This window comes from Ambystoma mexicanum, chromosome 4p, assembly GCF_040938575.1.
Source record: "Ambystoma mexicanum isolate Mex_15411 chromosome 4p, UKY_AmexF1_1, whole genome shotgun sequence".
NCBI lineage: Eukaryota > Metazoa > Chordata > Amphibia > Caudata > Ambystomatidae > Ambystoma > Ambystoma mexicanum.
The window spans coordinates 204157493-204177597 of NC_090927.1; the positions used below are offsets into that span (position 1 = coordinate 204157493).

General features: G+C 50.4%; 1 protein-coding gene across 1 annotated transcript in view; it reads right to left on the reverse strand.

The window, feature by feature from the left end:
* The window catches only part of KIF13B (kinesin family member 13B), a 1451009-nt gene that overhangs the window by 363116 nt on the left and 1067788 nt on the right, over nt 1-20105 (reverse strand). The window contains exon 30 of the mRNA XM_069605712.1: nt 10879-11003. Coding sequence (XP_069461813.1) covers nt 10879-11003 — 125 coding nt within the window. The remainder of the gene's footprint in view (nt 1-10878; nt 11004-20105) is intronic.

Consider the following 20105-nt stretch of genomic DNA (forward strand, 5'->3'; position numbering starts at 1 on the left):
CCTGAGTTTCCGCAATATAGGCATAATTGCAACTGTTTTCTCCTTTCCCGCTCCCTTTGTGTTAGAGGACCTTTCAGACCCCCTATTTGCATGGGTTCCCCGGAGTCTACTCCTTTGGAAGGAGTTGGCGGTTTGGAAAATACTCGGGCATCAAACTTGGAACGATCGGCCTTCCTGTTCTGCAGTCTGTGATCTATTTGAACGACCAAGTCTATATAATCCGAACAGTCTTGTGGGGGATTCACTACTTGGGCTAAAACGTCTTTGAGCTCTCCACGTAGACCTCTATAAAACAGCGTAATCCTTTTGTCCTCAGGCCATTGAGTTTCCACTATTAGTCTATTGAAAGATGCAATATAAGCCAAAAGGTCTTGATTACCCTGTCGCAACGAAAGAAGCTCATTGTCCAAGGCCTGCCCCTGTGAATGTCTTGCGAACAGTTTTTCCATACTGAGCTGAAAAGCTTGAAAATCATGGAGGACCGGATTATCTTGATTTACTAGAGGGATCGACCAGTCTGCCGCATTGCCACTAAGGTACGAAAGCATGAAAGCTACTTTAGCTTGATCAGTTGGAAAGGCTGCTGGCCGGCATAAGAAATGCAACCGGCACTGATTGATAAATACTGCAAACCTCTTTGGGTCACCAGAAAATCGTTCGGGCGGAGCCAGAGGTACATTCCCAGGAAGGTTGATCTGCACTGGATTCATAGAGGATGTAGAAGGAAGATTTCCCCCAGATGCGGGTAACGGGGTCTGTCCGGCTTGTGACTGTAGCAATTGTCTAGCGAGATCATCTGTTCGCTCCTTGGAAATAATCAGTTCCCTTCTTAGAGCGTTCGTTTCCTGAAGGGCTGCATGCACTTCTGCCCTTAGTTCCCCAAGTAACTGGGCTAGCTGGTTGGTATCCGAGGTTTCCATAGCGCCTGGACGGGAGTTTTGTGGTAGGCTTTGCGTTCTGTAATGCTCACCTGATTCCCGTAGAGGCGCCGGTCTTGACTGGGCGTATACCTTATCTGCAAAGGTGATGTGTAACACACGGCTGGCTCTTTGGGCTGGACCTCTGTGCACTGTATGTCTGACTTGAAGGGTAAGATGTCTGCAGTTAGAAAATATGGGATTAAGGAACTGGGTTATTGAATGTCTCTCTCTTCTTCCCTTTCTCTTCTCCTGTAGAACCCCAAAGGTTAACGCTCTCACCTTAGGTAAGTGAACGCTGTGCTCTCCATCTGCCTCGGGGCAGGGTGCTGTAACCAGTTTCTTCACTGGATAGGTAGCGCAGGCCTCTTGACTTCAGAGGACTGCTGTCCGTCGTTTACTGCATGAACGGTAAGTTTCGAGTAATTCTAATGTCTTTAAAGTCTTTAGTAATGATGTTTCTTGTTTTGCAGGGTTCCGGCGATGGCGGATGCCGGGCTGAAGTGAGTTGAAGATGGAGCCCGTGTGATGAATAGAAGCGCCTGGAAGCACGTAAGTAAGCGCTTGTTGCCTGCTTCACGATGCGCTCTAACTGTCTTTTTATTTTGCAGGTACAAGTTCGGAGCGGCTGCAGGGTGCTGGAATACCCACTGGGTTAGATGTGGAAAGGAGTAATGGCACGTGAGTATTAAAGTTCCCCAATGTCTTTAAACGCACCTTGTTTTGTCTTTCAGATGCGGGATGCAGCGCCGAAGGCCTCCGGAGCGTGCGAAGAGTTGGTAAGCTTTTGTCTTTCAGATGCCGGAATGCAGTGTGAAGATCTCCGGAGCGCACGAAGAGTAGGTAAGCCTTTGTCTTTCAGATGCCGGAATGCAGCGCGAGGCTTTGGTGACAGCCGATGGACCAGGTAAGTAAAGAGCTGTCACTGAAGACCGTAATGCTAACCTGTTCTTTCTTGTCTTTATAGGTGTTGCTGAAGACTGGATTCAGGATGGTAAGCCTTTTTCCTTAGGCCCAGGATCAGATGCAGAAGACACGATGAGCGTTCTGCTGCAGAGGATGCAGAATAACGCAAAGCAAGATTCATCCATCGGGTGTGGTTTAAATAGCCTCCTGTAGTGCTTAGGTGTTTCCTTCCACAGCCACGCCTAGGTAAGAAAAGAGTTCCTGCTTTCCAGAAGAGTTCCAGTGTTCTGAATCTAGGGAGTGGCTCCTGCCCCACCCAACAGGAAAAGTAGTTCCAAACAGAAGAGGATCAGAGGCTCAACTGGCAGGCAAGTAAGCAGCATGGTCTGCTGCAGGTAAGTCCACCCAAGCATTATGAGCTTGGCGCTTCCAGCGCTGGGACTGGGCATATTTATGAGCCTGGTGCCACTGGCGCCAGGACTGGGTCCAAAAGGTCCCAATTGGGACTGGTTGGCACTCGGAACCTGGGTTATGGATCTGCTTCCAAGGGAGTTGGGAAAACCCTGACCTTTTGGAAGCAGAGATCATGACACTGGGATATCCAGTTCACTAGTGATCTGATGCCATTGCACTACGAACAGGGAAATTCTCCCCCCATGTGGTGGCATGCCAATAAAGGCTACCTGTTTGATGCTTTCCCTCCGGAGGTTGTTGTGCGGACCACTGAGGTGGCAATACCACTCTCTGTGCCCCACTGCACTGGAGACAGAATACCAAAGATGAGGAATATGTGGGAGGAGTGAATCAGTTAGAATCAGCCCTTATCTAGTGACAGGACAATTAGAGGTCTATCATAGATTTCTATTTTTAGTACAATGTTAAACATCCAGTGAACCTAATGGGTTTAACTATTAATGAACAAGGTAGGTTTAAACATTGAGTGCAGGAAGGAAGGATAGCTCAGGGGTTACACGTTATTCTTGGAATCAAAACAGCGCTTAGAAACCAGTCCTGGTATTAAGCGCGTTATAAATTAACAATTATAATTATATATTTAAGGATGCAAATGTAGACATTGAGAGTATAAGTCTTTTTCCATGGCCCAATGTTGAACAGAGCAACTTACCAAATGTTGCTCATTCACCCCTTTGGTTCAACATTTTTTTTTATAAGATTTAACGGATTAAACTTTCTGACTTCTGCTGTTTCTTATATTGCATTGTAAAATAAATTCCGCCACTGAGCATAGTATTTCTGATTTTAGCACCAGACCTTGGCATGGCATTTTTTATGCAGACTTTAGAATGGTTTAACAATAAGAATCATAGCTGTCTTTGCTTGCTAAATGACAAGACCCCAAATCAAAATCACACCAGCAATGCTATGGCTTTTGGACTACACTGGCAGGCAGCATGAATAAACACTGAATGTTTTACTGGTCAGCAAGACCTCAGCGTGATGCAGAAAAGGCCTTGATGCTCAAAGCAAAACACATTTTTCCAAACTGGGTACATTTAAAGCAATGCATCTTTACAGCAAGTGGAAAATCTAGTGTGACGAATCCTGAGATGTCGTCACTTCTCCCGGGGGGGGGGGGTGCTCCTTCCCCCATGAAGCCAGGGAGGTGAGGCCGCAACCCGATAGTTCCCCTGGGGGTAGTACGAGAGGCATAACGATTACCACAGAGCCACTGAAAGACTGAAGTTACACAGGGTGGGACAAGCCGTACAATAAGGAAACTGAATGACTCTGCGTCTTCTACTGCGGAAACGAGAAGTCCACGTCAGCTAATCGGGAAGTACAAACCGGGCAAAGGGAGCAGAAAGGGGAGACATCACTGACGCTGAAGCAGCAGAGAAGCCAGCAGGAGACCGACTCTCATCAGGACCGCCAAAAGAGTGGCAGTCCCCTACCTGTTATGAGGTGGGAGCGAGAAGTCGCTGGTGAAAGCAGCTGGGTCAGATCAGAAGGGAACCGGGGAGGCTGGCAAGAAGAACCGCGATCCCTGGAAGAGCTGGTGACGTGTCCAGTTTTGTGAAATAGGCAATGGGAAACATGGGAGACCCAGCGGGGTGGAGTGGGTAGCCAATCATAGCCTCTGGGATAGAATCCCTCGCCCCAATGGGAACAGAAATACCACTGGCCAATAGAGAAAGGTCGAGCACCCAAGATCAAAATGCAAGTCATCTTCTTTGTGACAGTACCAGGAAGCGAAGGAACCTAGGTCTGCCAAATCCACGTAATAACAAAGTTACTCACCGTAATGACTACCTTACCCCTAGTCCATAGTCCCCTTTCCTCCATACTTTCGGAAATTTCGTCCTGTGGGACGGGACCGGAGCACTTTTGTAAAAAAGCATCAAATTGAAAATGTGTCCTTCTCTATTTATGCGGGGTACCGAACGCGGCCGTAATCCTGTGCATCGCCCTTCAGTCCTTCTCTATCGCCAGCTCTGAGACCATTTAAGCAATAATAGAGGATACTTATTAGAGGGGACAGCGGGCGGGCGTATGGAGGAAAGGGGACTAGGAGTAAGGTAGTCACTACGGTGAGTAACTTTGTTATACTCCTACGTCCCGTTCCCTTTCCTCCATACTTTTGGGAGATTACCAAGCACTCCTTACAGAATAACGGGTGGATGGAACTCCTTTACTGAAAGCGGTTTTGAAAACAGCTTGCCTGAACTGAGCATCAGCCCTGGCGCTCAGGTCTAAGCAGTAATGCTTCACAAAAGCTGGTGGGAAAGCCCACGTAGCTGCTTTGGCAACGGTTTGATGTGTTTACAGAACGACCAATAAGCAGGAGGCAATGAGGGGAAAGCATAAGCTTTCATGTTGACCCACAAGCTGCAAAGAGGACCCCCTCTAGCGAGCCCCATTGCTGGAAAAGTTGGAGATGATATTGCTGTTCATCTCACAATCGTAACCGATGCCGACTGGTGCCTGAATTAATCTGCGGTCACATTGAGGTGACCCAGGATGTGTGGAGCCTGGAGCCAAACAATATACTGGATGACCAAATTTGCATGACAAGATCCACAAGGAGAGGAGAGTCTGTCTCTCCCTGCTTGGTGATGTAAAACCTCAATTTAAGGGAGGTATTCAAAAAGGCAGCTGTGGCCTGCAGAGGTTTGGCTGCCATTATAACACATCAGGGGCGAACTGCATCACAGGAGCAAGTGAAGCAATAGTCTCCCCAAGGGAGTCGGGGGACTTGCGTGCCATCCTAGCCTTGAACAAGGAACCTCAGCAGAGCCGGTACTGGCAGATCTAGGGTGTTTACTAGACACATCAGGGGCTTCCCCAGAATTAGCCTCTAGTGAAGGATCCTCGGCAGAGCCGGTACTGGAAGGTCCGTGGTAGGTGACCAACTTCCTTCGTCCCCTCAACAGAACTGGTATCACCACGGCCGCACGCGCGGAAAGTCTTAGGGATATACCTCACAGCCGGGACTCTCAATTCTGTTGGGGACCGATTTAGCCCCAAGCAGGGAAACCTCAGGTTTAACCCTGGTTTTATAGCCACCTCGACAGGGGCCTCGAGCCAAGACTCCGTACAGTTAGCTCCAGATGGAGAAGCCTTAGGGCGAACCCTGGTATCCAAAGTCACAACAGAACTGGGGTCAGCCTTAGCCCCAAATGGGGAACCTTGGAAGAAGATCTGGTATTGGGAGTCCACTGCGGGCCCCTCAGAGTAGTTTCCAGTGCGTCACGCTTAGCCGAGACCCAAAAGAGCACCCGCATTTGAACTGTTCTGCTCTCACGGAGAACCGCAGATATTTCATACGCAGGCTCCAGAGAACCGCAGATATTTCATATGCGGGCTCCAAGTCAGAATGTGCAAGGGCGAGATCAACTTGAATTTCTCTCTGAAAGATGGTTGAGCACTGTGAAAGGACAGCAGTACTAGCCCCTCCCTTGCTCCATGAGGGGAACAGTCTGTCGGATGAGAGGTTTGAAGGGTGGTGTAGGAGGAAAGGGCAAGCGAAAACCTAGCTAAACGATGGACACACCAGTCTTCGGTGATGGTTTGCTACGCCTACAGATGAGACGAGATTCGTCCTCCCACGGAAGTGTAGTGTGACCGACAAAAAAATATAATTTGGTGATTTGTCGGGAGGGAGATGATCTGTTCCTGTAGAGGAAAAACCAACCACCTTGCTGCTGACGCTTAAGGCGGGGCTACCAACAGTAGTTTCAGATCGGTGCGCATGGCGACCCTGAAACCCCCTGATCCCAGAGAAGGACCGAGTCTGAGACCCTAACCTCTGTGTACAAGGGGCCTTAGCTGAAGCTGTCGCCAGGACCAACAACTGGGTCCCTGTTGTCCACATAGTGTGGAAAAAACTGCTCAGCCCCAAAGGAAAAGCTCCCAGCACCAGTCGACATGAAAGTTGGTATAAGGGAGGTATCTAAAATGGCTGCCATGGACCAAGGAGGCTGGGGCGCCATTTAGTCAACACCTGAAGAGAACTGCGTCATAGGAGAAATTAGGCAACTATCCCCTCAGGCGAGTCAGGGGACTTAAGAAACACTTAGCCTTGAAACAAGGATCCTCGGCTGAGCCGGTACTGGCAGATCTAGGATGTTTAGTGGACATCCTAGGAACAGACCTAGAATTAGCCTCCAATGGAGGAACCTCGGCAGAGCCGGTACTGGAAGGCCTGCTGCTGATCATCATCTTTACCCCCTCGACAGAATCGGTATCTCCACACCCGAGCGTGGGACGGTTGAGGAATGTATCCTACCGACAGGACCCTTAGAGGATGACTCGGTCAGTACTGTATTTAGAGGAACCTTGGGTTTTAACCAAGGACATGTAGCTCCCTCAAGAGGGGCCTCAAGCCGTAGCTCGGTATGACAAGCACCAGAAATAGAGACCTCAGGGCGTACCCCGGTATCAGTGTGGAAAAATCCAGAAATGCGACCTCAGGGCGAACCCCTGTATCCAGAGTCAAAGACGAACTGAGCAGAACCTTAGCACCCAAATCGTGAACCTCTGAACCACGTCTGGTTTTGGCAGGTCCTCTGAGGGACCTTCAGAGAACACTCTGGTGCGCCTATTAGGCCCTTGAGGCACCTCAGGGGAATCCCTGGTAACAGAGCTACACTAGCCCCTCCCGGTCATGGAATACCCTCACTGAGCGGGGCAGCTCATTGCCATCCTCATCAGCTTAAGGCTCATCCCAACAAGCCGGAAACAGAAGACTGATCCTCCACGCCTACCGCCTCAGGTTTTAAAAGAAGAAAAACGAATCGGAGCCGCCGGGAACGGGGTGGACCAGGAGTGAAAAGACGCTCGAAAGACGGCCTCATAGGGTCAGAGTGCATGAGCCTCTGAAACTTCCCAAAAAACTAATCCTCAGCTGAGGGTTTAGGAGGATGGTTGCCAGGAGGGTACACCCCCGGCCGAGTCCACATAGATCAGGGGAGCAAAGCAGGAGGGAGTGAGACAGTATGAGGCAGCAGAGCCCACGCACGCCGGTCAAAGAAGGATGGAACGGGTTACTATTGCTGAAAAGAATGCTCCCAGCACCAGACGGTGCAAATGTTGGTGTAAGGGAGGTATCCAAAATGGCTGCTGTAAGCTAAGCATGTTGGACCACTATTTTGTCGCCACCTGAAGAGAACTTGGTCACGTGCATAACTGAGGCAATTGCCTCCTCAGGAGAGTCAGGGGGCTTCAGTAACACTTTAGCCTTACAAGGAACTTCGGCAGAGCCGGTACTGGGTGGTCTCGGATGCTTAGTCGACATCTTCGAACCAGTCTCAAAATTAGCCTCCAATGGAGGAACCTCGGACAAGACGGTACCAGAGGACATGCGGTCCGTGACCCCCCTTCTTTGCCCCCTCGACAGACCCGGTACCACCACAACCCTGAGCGTGGGATCGTTGAGGACAATACCTCACCGACAAGATCCTCAGAGAAGTCCTCTCACATCTGTCGATATAGACTTTAACCTCCACAAGAGGAACCTCCGGTTTCAGCCTGGCTACAGCAGGGAAAACTCCAGAAACAGAGACCTCAGGGTAAACCATGGTATCCCTGCACCCAGTCGAACAGGGCTTAACTTTAGCACTGTGATGGTGAACCCGGAACAATGTCCGGTACTGGCAGGTCCGTCAGAACCCTGAGAGGAATCTCTGGTACGCCTGTTAGGCCCTTGGGGCACCTCAGGGTAAACCCTGGTGACAGAGCTACAAGAAAGGCTCTTAAAGTACTCCCTCATGAGGTCAGAGTGCATAGGTCTCTGAAACATCCCGAAAAAGGCATCCTCTGATGAAGAGGCTGCCAGGAAGCAAGACCGTATGCGGTAGTGCCATCCGAGCACGCCAGTCATAGGAAGGGCGGAACAGATTCACACTGTCGCGTGGAAAAGGCTATCGACCGTAAAGAAAATTCCCAGCACCTGCTGTCGATAGCGTGGGTGTGAGGGAAGAATCCAAAATGGCTGCCGTAGACACGCCATTTGTGAACATCTGAGGAGAACTGCGTCACATGTGTAGATGAGGCAGTTGACTCCACAGACTGGTCAGGGGACTTGACTGAAATGTTTGCCTTGACACAAGGATCCTCGGCAGAGCCGGTACTATGGGGCCTTGGATGTTTACTGGACATCTTGTCCCTTGAATTAGCCTCCAAAGGAGGAACCTCGGCAATGCCGGTAACAGAGGAGTTACGGTCGACGACCTCTCCCTGTGTCCACTCAACAGAACCGGTACCTCCGCAAGCGCAGGAAAGTTGAGGAATCCACCACACAGACAAGACCGTTACAGGCCTCTCAGTTCTGTTGGTATACACCTTAGCCTTGTTAAGAGGAACCTCGGAACAGAGTCCGGTCTTAATGGCTCCCTCGAGAGGGGCCTCTAACCGTGGTTCGGTACAGAAAGTCTCAGAGGCCTCAGGGAGCACCCTGGTGTCTGTGTGGGAAGCTCCAGACAAGGAGACCTTGGAGTGAACTCTGGTACCCAACGCCTCAGCACGACTATGCTGGCTATTAGCACCTGATCAGTGAACCTCGGATCGTGATCCGGTATAGGCAGGCCCCTTGCGGAAACCCTCAGAGAAAACCCTGGTATGCCTATTAGGCCTGCGAGGCACCTCAGGGATAACCCCAGTAGCAGAGCTTTTGAAGCCCCTCCCGGACCTGGAGGACCCTGGGAAGGAGTCCCTCGGCCGGGGTGCCCTGAAAAGTAAAGAATTTACCTGGCGTCTCTTTCCATCATTGAAGAGTTGGAAATACAATGGAGGAACTTTCTGGAAGATTTCCTCCCACCTGCGAAGACAACGTTGAAGTGCCCGGACCGAAAGGGAGTTGCAGAAGAAACACGAGTTCCAAAGGTGATCTGGTCCCAGCCGCTCCAAGCAGAGAGCATGGGGATCCGCCCTAGCAAAGCGACGCTCGCAAGAAGAACAAGTGGCAAATCCCAGACGCTCCGGCATAGACTGAGGACTACGCAACCACAGAACCGGAGCAGGAGAGAAGGACAACGGGAAAGAAAAAGATCTTCCCGGTGATGCAAGTGCATCCAGCCCCGACCGCACGGAGAAAAGGACTGAAGGGCGATGCGCTGGGCGGAGCTAAGGAGGGTGGATTATGGCCGCGTGCGGTACCTCACGTAAAAAAGAAGGAAACATTTTCAATTTGATGCTTTTTTTTTTTTACAAAAGTGCTCCGGTCCCGTCCCACAGGACGGAATGTCCCAAAAGTATGGAGGAAATGGGACAGGCCGTAGGAGTATAAGGAGATACAGGTCTGGGACCTGCACCCACAAGTGAAGACCAGTTAATGCCATCTTCCCCGGGGCAGTACCTGGCAGGGGAGTGAACCAGGTCTGCCAGAACAAACCAATAGAGAGCTGAACTGTGAAACTAAGTATACAAAGAAGCCAGGGGAAGGGAGACATTCCCCCTGGCATTGTGAACTGGGAGAACAAAGCCAATAAAAGCCAGGAGAATGGAGTCATTCTCCTGGTAGATGAGCCTGCTGGGAGGATCAAACCAGTGAGCCAGGTGTTATCCCCATGGTATAACAAAATAGTGAGCTTTCTGGTGCAAAGTGCTAGAGGATCTGCAATCCGTTTGTTGGTTTGTGAAGTACTAAAACCAGGGGAAGGGAGTAATTTCCCCAGGTAAGGAACTTGCAACATGAACTGTGCCACCCAGTTCAGGAGAAGGTGCTACTTCTTAGTTTAGTTATACCTGTAAGCAGTGTTCCAGATAACATTTTGAAGTGGGAGTATTTTACTCCCTATTTTTTAAAGTTAGGAGTAAAATGATTTTTATGGAGTAAAAAGGAAGTCCCATTCAAAATGCAAGTATTTTATAAGTGTATCAAAATATGCTTTAACTGAAAAATATTTTTGTAATATATATATATTTCTTTGCACAAAGTTATTCATGCACATTAAAAGATGTATTTTTACCTCTTTGGGTCAGGCAGTAATAATAAGTGGTTTCCTCTGGTGCTATGTGTACTAGTGATCCAAACATATCCATGGAGCTGTGTGGGTGAGGGAAAGGAGACAAGCTCCCATGTGTCGATTTCCTATTTTTTGTTGGAAATATTTTTACTGCCAGTTTTTGTCTATTTTTAGGGAGCAAAAGTGGCTGTTCCACCCCTTAACTGTACGGCTGAGTGTGAGGGACAGAGATAAGAACATTTTGACACGCAACGGTGGACTCTTTCAGTTACCAAGACATCCCGACCGACCCATTACCACTTTAGTTGAAGCAGAAAACCCCTCAGATATAGGGAAATATAGGTTTTCTCTTTATTTTTATACCAAATAAAAGTCTATAGCAATCACTATGCCACTTGTGTGTTAGTCTCCCTCCTCTGCACCCTTACAATGGCTTAATAAATTCAAGAAAGTTAGTATGTGGGTGAGTCTGCAAACCATTGTATGTTGCACGGCACTGGCAGATTGTATGTACTGTTCAGTTATGGTTTTCTTGACAGTTACCAAGAAGCAAAACCAATGCACAGCTTTAGCCAATGTGACCAAACAGCTGTCACCAGGTTCATTTTTGCACCATGGCATGAGATACTCACTTCACTGTCATGATGTTTAGCTATCTGTAGTTCATAGAACTCATCCTCTTCTTCATCGGCGAGGGTAGCATCCCATCCACCAGCTTCTGGCTCATCAAGGGTGTCATGGGAGCTAAAATCATCAGCTAGTCCACAGGAGACAGAAATAAGTGTTACGAAATACATTTTGCATCTCTGTACATGACCAACAAGACCTCTCCATCAATTCCTTTCAGAAGGTCAAAGGATCTATACTTCAAAAGCACAGTATTCATGTATATATAACACTTACACAGGTAACTTCACAAGCAATAGTCTCCAAGCACTGGAGTTACTTCATTGTATTCGAACCACATCAGTCTACAGCTGCTTTTATGCAGGCTACAGTGAGGATCAAATTAGGGTTTCAATTGTTTTCCATACAGATAAATGTATCTGTCCTGTGATAAAACATATTTATTACAGTTTGAGCTCTCTCAACTCCCTGTCTGCTTGGCCTTGGTATCTACATAAGGTGACTTAATGTATCCTGACATTGGCATGTAATGCTGTGTTATTGATTAACAGCACAGCACTTATGCTTTCTGAAGCACGTAAAACCATGCTTAACATCATTGCTAATCAAATGCATTACTCAAACATAGGATTTATGTTGATCCAAGATTTGATTCAGTTATTCCTAGCTGTATCTCAAGCATGAAGTTGCAAATATAATAATTGTTATAATCATACATGTTTTTCCACTATTTGGCTTTGAGGCATAATTTGCCCTTTGCAAGCATCATACACCTTGTTCACTAAAAGCAACAGAGGCTGCATTCCCAATGCTTAACAAGTCGCTCACAAAATCTTTAAAGTACAGGCAGTGTTTTTTAAAGGGAAAAACATTACACAGGGTCATGCAAAGATGATAGTTTTGTTAGGTCAAATCCATATTAACCCTGATAACTGTTAAGATCACTGCCAGATGAAGGGAACTATGTGGTCATGAAAACGTGCAGACTTTGCCTTTGTCCCTTCTGCAAAGCCATACTTTTCCTCCTTAAAAAGAAAAACCTGCACTGAGACTTTCACCAACACGGTATTCCACCCTCTCGTCAGAACATGCTCGCTGCAAAAGAGTCAGTGTCAAAAACCCTTTCAAGGAAATATGCCAACCCATCACTTTTGAAGCAATTCTTCTACCAGCCTGGGGTTCAAGTAAAGAGATGAAGAGTCTTGGTTTTCAACTAATAGGGATCAGGGTCAGCAGCATTGCTCAGGAATCGATTGTGCTGAACAGTGACTTGCAGCCAGGTTCTAACACTGTAAACTCCATCCTGTGCCATCCCACGTCGAACAGAAAAAAGGGGGTGCAGCTGCCCTTTGGACATTTTGACATATACTGCTTGTGTATGGCCATCCTACTGCTCACAGTACGGTGGCTGTTCCTCACAAACAAAATGAAGCATTTATTTGGCTTTCATTAAGCCAAATCCTTCTGGAGTCTTCCTATGCAGCGCTGAACTTGGAGGAGGAGGGGGTGTTGATTTCAGGAACTGGACTACGAGGGTGCAGTGCCGCTACATAGGTGCTGCCGGCATCAGGTTTGGAGACCAGGAGTGGCGCAGCCAAGTAAAGAGAAGTTGACAGACTATGTCCAATCGTACTATGCCCCCCGCCAAAAGGTTTCCGAGCAGCTGATGCTAAAAGGGATACCCAACAGATGAGGAATCTGCGGGAGAAGAATCCATAAAAATTATAAGTTACTCACTGTATTGACTAACGTACTCTTAGTCCATAGTCACCTTTCCTCCATACTGTATGGGCGTCCCTTCCAAGGGACAGGAGACTGAACCTTTTTCACCAGAAAAAAACCTTCTTCCCCTTTAAATTTGGAGGCGCCACATCTAAGTCCCCACTGATGCGTCGAAAATAGATTTAACATTGCCTAATGACGCCGGTATTATTAGGGGGGAGGTTGGTGGGATGTATGGAGGAAAGGGGACTATGGACTAAGAGTACCTTAGTCACTACGGTGAGTAATTTATAATTACTCTTGCGTCCCGTCCCCTTTCCTCCATACTGTATGGGCGATTACAACTGATTGTAGCCCCAGGGTGGAGAGGAGACCCTCCTTGATATGATATGGCATTTATAACGCGCCTATACAAAAGTGTTTCAAGGCGCGACGAGGCAAGGGAGGGGGAACAAGGGAAGACAGACAACGATCTTACTAGGCCCAGTGTCATTCAGATTGCGCAAGTGCATGGGAAGGGGGAAAGGGAAAAGTGCAAGGGGGAAGGGAGATGGGAAGTGCAGTACATGGGATAATAGAATAAATAAGATAGTAAAATGTCCAGATGGTGGCAAGTGCAAGGTAAGTGCAGACATAAGTGCTGGTAGGGAGACTGTAGGGATACAGAAAACAGTCCCCAGGTGCAAGGGTTGCCAGGGAGGAACTGCAGGTGTACAACTGGCGGGGCCTGGTCCCGAAATCAGAAGGGTGGCCAGGTAACCATTGCAGTATCAGCCAGGAATTTAGCAGGGGAAAGGGGGAGAGAAAGCAGAAGCAAAGAGGAAGGTTTTGAGGTGCTTCCAGAACCGGAGATGGTTCTCCAGAAGTTTAAGGGAGGCAGTAAGGCTGTTCCAGAGGGAGGCCCCTGCCGAAGAGAGAGATCTACCACCAACTCGTTGCTTGGAGAAGCTACTGACCCTGAGGGAGTTGGAGGCGGATGAGCGAAGAGCTTGAGAAGGAAGATGTTAAGGAAGAAAGAGTTGAAGGTATTGCCGCCCTAGGCCCCAGAAGGCCTGGTGGACAATGCAGAGGGTTTTTAACTTAATCCTCGCAGCCACTGGGAGCCAGTACAGAGATTTCAGTCTTGGAGAGATCCTTAAGCAAATAGGTTCCCGAGAACCGCCTGTCCGAAAGCTGCATCAGATATAGAGCCGGCATCCAAACAGTAATGCATGCAGAAAGCCGAGGGAGAGGCCCAAGTGGCCGCCCTGCTTATGACTTGCCAAGGGATGTGGCGCTGGAATGTGATGGCCGTTGCATTGGCCCTGACTGCGTGGGCATGCATGTTGGCCGGGAGCATCTTGTGCTGGCCTTCGTATGCTTCCTTGATGGCAGAGACCATCCAGCGGGATATGGAGGCCTTAGAGGCCTGATAGCCTGGCCTCGAGCCTCCAAAAGTCACAAACAGAGCGTCCGCCTTGCGGAAGCCCTGGGTCCTGTCCAAGTAGAATTTTAGGGCAAGCCTGACATCCAGGCAGTGCAGCACTCTGTGCTTCATCCTTGGGAACGGGAAAGAATGTGGGAAGGACTATTTCTTCGTTCAAGTGAAATGCAGATGGAACCTTGGGCAGAAATGCCGGGTGCGTCCGCATGACTACATTGTCCTTGTGAAAGGTTGTATATGGTTCAGGGGCGACCAACGCCTGGATCTCGCTGACTTTACGAGCCGAGGTAAGACCGACTAGTAAGGCCGTCCTGATGGTGACCAGCCCGATGTCCACGGACGCCATTTGCTCGAATAGTTTGTGCGCCAGGGCGCCCAAGACTATGTTAAGGTCCCACACCCGGTGCAGTCTCTTGACAAGCGGGTAGAGCCTAGAAAGACCAGTCAGATGTTTTTTGACTATAGGGTTGGAGGAGGAAAAGATGCCCTCCTCCGAGTTCCTATAAGCACCAATGGCTGCAAGGTATGTGCGGCTGGTGTCCACCTGGACCCCGAATGAGCGAGGTGCGCCGAAAAGGAGAGCACGTTGTCCAAATTGCAGGCCAAGGGGTTGATTCCCCTGGAGTCTGCCCAGTGGCAGAATCTGATCCATTTGCTTTTGTACTGGGCCCTGGTGGCCTTGCTTTTGGCACCCTGTATGATCTCCAGATTGGTCTGTGAAAGGCTAAGGTGCCGCAGCGTTACCTGCTTAGGTACCACGCTGTGAGTGCTAGTTTCACTGGTGCGGGGTGCATGATCCTGCCCCCCTGCTGTGCCAGAAGATGTGCTGGGCCCGTCGGAAGGTGTATCGGGGGCACCTCCGAGAGGCTGAGTAGTTCCGAGAACCATGGCCTGTCCGGCCACCATGGAGCTATTAGAATGATGCTGAGTCGGTGAGACTCCTTGATCTTGCAAATTACCCTGGGGATCAGGGGGCTAGGCGGAAAGGCGTAGGCTTTCATGCCGGTCCACTGGAGGTGAAATGCGTCACCCGGGGAGCCGGGGCACTGACCCTGCCAGGATGTGAACTGGAGGCATCTCTTGTTGTGCCAGGTGGCAAAGAAATCCACTTGGGATGACCCCATCTGTTGAAGATCTCCTGAATAACGAAGTTGTTTAGCTGCCACTCGTAATTGTCCGATCAAAGCCTGCTGAGCCTATCCGCCTCCAGGTTTGATTCCCCCGGGAGGTGGACTGCCGAGAGGTAAATGTCGTTTTTCAGGGCCCATTCCCACATGCTGATCGCCAGCCTGCACAGAGGAGGGGATCTGGTGCCTCCCTGCTTGTTGACGTAGTATATGCTGGTTGAGTGGTCTGTCTGGATGAGGACAACCTTACCTTGAGAAGGGGTAGGAATGCTCCAAGTGCTAGCCAGATGGCCTTCAGCTCCAGCCAATTGATGTGGTATTCCTGCTCCTGTCGAGTCCAGGTGCCATGGACCGAGAGATCGTCCAGGGTGGCTCCCCAGCCCTCAAGCAAGGAGTCTGGTGATGGTGGCCTGCAGAGAGGGCGGCCGAAAGGGCTTGCCCATCAGTAGGTTGCAGTCCATGGACCACCAAGTTAGGTCTGGGTCTTAGGTCTGGAGGAATGTTGATCATCTCGGATTGCGAGCCCCGCTTCTGATTCTCTGAGGCCGCAAAGTGCAGCTGAATCCTTCATATCCTTAGTCTTGTGTGCGGCACGGCTAAAAGGATGCAGGAGATGTTGGTACCACCATGTCGAGGTCGCCTCTCTGCCGAGGAAGTGGGCAGTGGCCTTCTTGATGGCCGAGATTTTGTCTTCCGACGGGAAAACCCTCTCCGAGCACGTGTCCCAAATGAGTCCCAGGAATGTCAGAGTCTGCGTAGGGAGCAGCTGACACTTCTTGAGGTTGAGCGAGAAGCCCAGGTCGTGCAGAGTATTCATAAGGGCATGGGAAGAGTGGTGAACCGCTTCCAGAGATGTAGCCCTGAGAAGCCAGTCATTGAGGTATGGGTAGATGTGGAGGCCCTGCGCTCTGAGGAAGGCCGCTGCAGCGTTCATGAGTCTGGTAAAGACCCTGGGGGCCGAGTTGAGGCCAAATGGAAGGACTTTGCATTGGAAATGGTAGCCCATGATCCTGAACCGTAGGAAAGAACAATGGGGCTGCCAAATCAGGACGTGTAGATACGCGTCCTTCAGGTCCAGGGAGCACATCCAGTCTCCCTTGTCCAATGTCTCCGCTATAAAAGCTGGCATAACCATCTTGAATTTTTGCAGGGGTAAGGAGAGGTTGAGGGGGGAAAGGTCCAGCACAACTCTCAGGCTCGCCTGGTTCTTCTGAATGGCGAAAATCCTTGAGTAGAAGCCAAAACCTCGCTGGGAGGCAGGGACTTCCTCCGCTGCCTGGCTCTCTACGAGAGACCGGATCTCCGCCAAAAGAATTGCTGTCCCAACCAGTGGGAGTGGAGGGGAGGAGGGAAAAGAGGCTGGGATAGGAAGGCAGTACCCCGTGGATACAACAGAGGATCCAGGGGTCAGTGAAATTCTGCCGCCAGAATTGTGCATGGAGAGCAAGCCTGCCCCCCACCGGAGATACGTGGACCCGAAGGGGTGTGCCATGCCTTCTTTCCCTCAAGGGCTGAGGAGGAGGGGGACTGGAAAAAGCCCTTACTTCCCCCACCCCTCTTTTTGTCATTTGCGCCGGTTCTATGACGGCGAGCGGTCCAGCTGCCTGGATCTGCGTTCCTGGAAGCCGCGGAACCCTCCATATGTACGACCCTTCTCCGAGTGCTGCTGAAATTGGGTGTATGATTTGGCCGTGGTCTTTGTAAGAATGGATACAGACTTCACCGTTTATGAGCTGTTCTTTTTATCCAGCTCTTCGTTCGTAGAGGAGTGGAAGAGGTCCCCCCCTCGAACTATAGATCTAGAATGCTCTCCTGGACATCAGGGTTGAATTTCGTTGGCCGGAGCCAGGCTGTTCTGATGTCCGTGGCAATGCAGATGGCACGGCCTGAGGTATCGATATGAGCCACTGTGGATTCCATGAGGTCATGCGCCACGAGCTTGGCTTCCGTAGCCCCGCCTTAAAGCGCGATTGGCATTGGTTGGGGAGTTCCGGGAGGAAGTCTGAAATTTACCGCCATAACCGTTGGTTGGCAGCAGCCATCATGGCATCTGCATTGGCCTGATGCAGGTGCAAGGAGGCATTGGAGTAGATCTTCTTGCCGTACGCCTCCAAGATCATCTTGCCTAGCAGTGCCGAAGAGGCGGCGGCCAAGGACGACTGAGACTTGGAGTAAAGTGATGCCGCAGCGATCACCGAGGAGTGTGGCTGAGGATGGGTCGAGAGCAAGAGTGTATCCCCCTCCATCTGCCTGTACTTGCCGTCCAGGCGTCGGTTGACCGGCTGGACCAAGAGCGGCTTGAGCCAACCCTTCTTGGCCAGGGAGACTACATCTGTTTGCAGTGGAATCCCCGTGTTGGCAGAGGGGCGTCTTGTGAGGACTTCAGCCAGAACCCCATCTGCCGGCTGTTCGACCTCGGGTTGGGGGAGGCCCGGGTACTCCGCCAGGCCAGCAAGACATTCAAGGAAGGCCCTGGCTGAGGATTGCGTGTCTGGATTCTCCCCCTTGTCCGTATCCTGCGAATATGGAGGATCTTGTGGAGGAGGAGATCTACTCCAGCCAGAGGCTGCAGTTAGCATGGCAGGGAGGACTTCCCTGACTGCGTCTTTGATAACCCCCATCTGAGGAGACCTCACGAGGCCGAGAAACTTCTTCAAGATCACCACCTCACTGGCCAAAGGTGTGGCAGGGGGAACCGACAGGGTAGCAGGGGACTGCTGGAGCCGCTGCGTACCCTGCCCCTACGGACACAAAGGAAAGTTACCCGGTGCAAATGAAGGGTATACTGTAGGCCACGTACCTGGTTGAGGCCAGTCCCACCTTGACACTCGTTCTTCACCGAATTTGTGGAATGGCGTCGGACGGGTGCCCCTTTCTGGCGCCGTGGCTATTTTGTCGAGCTGCCTGCCACATGCCTGCAACGTGTTGCTCAGCCCGCTGGGCCCAGCCTCGTCCAAGACTCTTGCGTGTGGACCACAAGGCCTATCCTGCTCCTCGGGCCTCGGCCTGGTAGGTGTAAGACCCTCGACCTGGGGGTCGGTAGAGCTGCGTTTAGGCGCCCCCTCTGACGTATTGCGGGTATTAGGGCGTAGCCCCTCAGATGTATTGCTGGTGTTAGGGCATAGCCCCTGGGCCATTGTGCCGGTAAAAGGGCATAGCCCCTTGGGTGTAGACCTGGTCCAAGAACCTTCTGGTCCCTCGACACTGTGCCTGGGAGGATCCGAGGACCCCTCGACCCGAAGCCGGTAGCTGTAGCAGCCTCGGGCACGTGCCGGTAGAAGGACCTGGCTGGTCCCTCCCGCGTGGGAGAGTCCCTGGGAAGGGGTCTCCCTCGCGGTGTGCGCTGGAAAATATTGGCTCTACCTTGGGCCTGGTTCGATGCTTCACAAAGTCCTTGAGATCCTCTAGAGGTGACCTCTGGAAGAGCTCCCGCCACCTGGCTAGTCTGTTCTTCAGTGCCTTCGAGGACAGCGAGTCACACACCAAACATGATTGCCAATCGTGGTCTGGGCCAAGGCAACGTAGGCAGAGGTCGTGGGGGTCTGAAGTTGGGAAGAGCCAGTTGCAGGATGGACACCTGCTGAACCCTGTAGAAGTCGGCATGCGCCGGGTAGGAGCGTGACGCCTGAGGACCGAGTACCTGAATGACAAATAAGACAACAAAAAAAAAAGACAAAGTAGTATCATCCGCACGTGGAATTATATGGCCGAAGACAAACACAGGAGCGCTGGTGAATTCGGCCCGTTCCCGTCAACGCGGAAAAGGGGACTGAGGTGTGATGACCAAGTCGGTATCCAACAGATCGCTTTCACTGGCACACCCCTTTGTAGTGCCATGGACGTAGCACCCTCCCCTGGTGGAATGTGTCCCGATGCCAGAAGATAATTACTTACCATCTTTCTGGTAGCATTCTGTGATGCAGAGAATTATCCAATGGGAAATCCTCTGCTTAGACACTGCCAGGCCTTTCATGGACTGCACGAAGGCTACAAAGAGTTGGTTGTCACGTCGAAAATCTGATGTGCTGACCACATAGTAGCTGAGCGCCCTTTTCAGGTCTAGCCTATGCAGCCTTTCCTCATCCTTGGAAGGGTGAGGTGGAGGGTAGAAAACCGAAATGTCAATGTTTTGAGAGACGTGAAACTCTGATAACACCTTAGCTAGGAATTGTGGGTCAGAATTTAAGTGGTGAATTCTACTTAAAAAAACAAAGAAATGGCGGTTTACAAGACAGTCTGGAGCTTCCTTACATGCCTCGCCGACGTGAGTGCAACCAGGATAACTAGGTAAGCAACCTAACCGGAAAAAAAATATATCGACTCTAACGGAGCTACCATTAAAAAGGTCTGCACCAAATTGAGGACCGAATCCGGACCCACAAATGGTGAAGGTAGAAACCTGAACACAGACCAAGCTGTCAAGTAACCTCTCACTGTGCCCATCTGAAGGCCTGATGAGGCTAGGGATAGAAGAAATTATATGACAATGGTGGTGGTATATGAGATGGGGTCTACCCCGCGCTCCCTATACTATGCCTCGAATGCTCTCCACCTGCATGCATACATACAACGATGTAGTAGAAGTCTGTGTGCATCCAGCAAAACCTCAAGTACTTCTTTCAAGAGATCACAATCATCATACCTCCACCCTCCCAAGAGCCTGGGACTCTGGGTTTGTTTGAAGCACCCAACCTTTCGACTGTGAAAGAAGGTCAGGCCTCCAAGGGAGCCTGCAAGGTGGGTAGAGGCCATTTCCAGAGTTCAGAGTACCATGTTATCCTCGCCCAGTGCTGGGGCATCAAGATAATGGTGGTCTGGAACCTCCAACCTCTGGAGAACTGACGGGATGACAGGTATCGGAGGGAATGCATAATGGAGATTAAAGACCCACATCTCATAATTCACTGGGACTTCCCTTGAGCAGAACCACCTGCACGTTGCGTTGGCCCTCGTTGCAAAT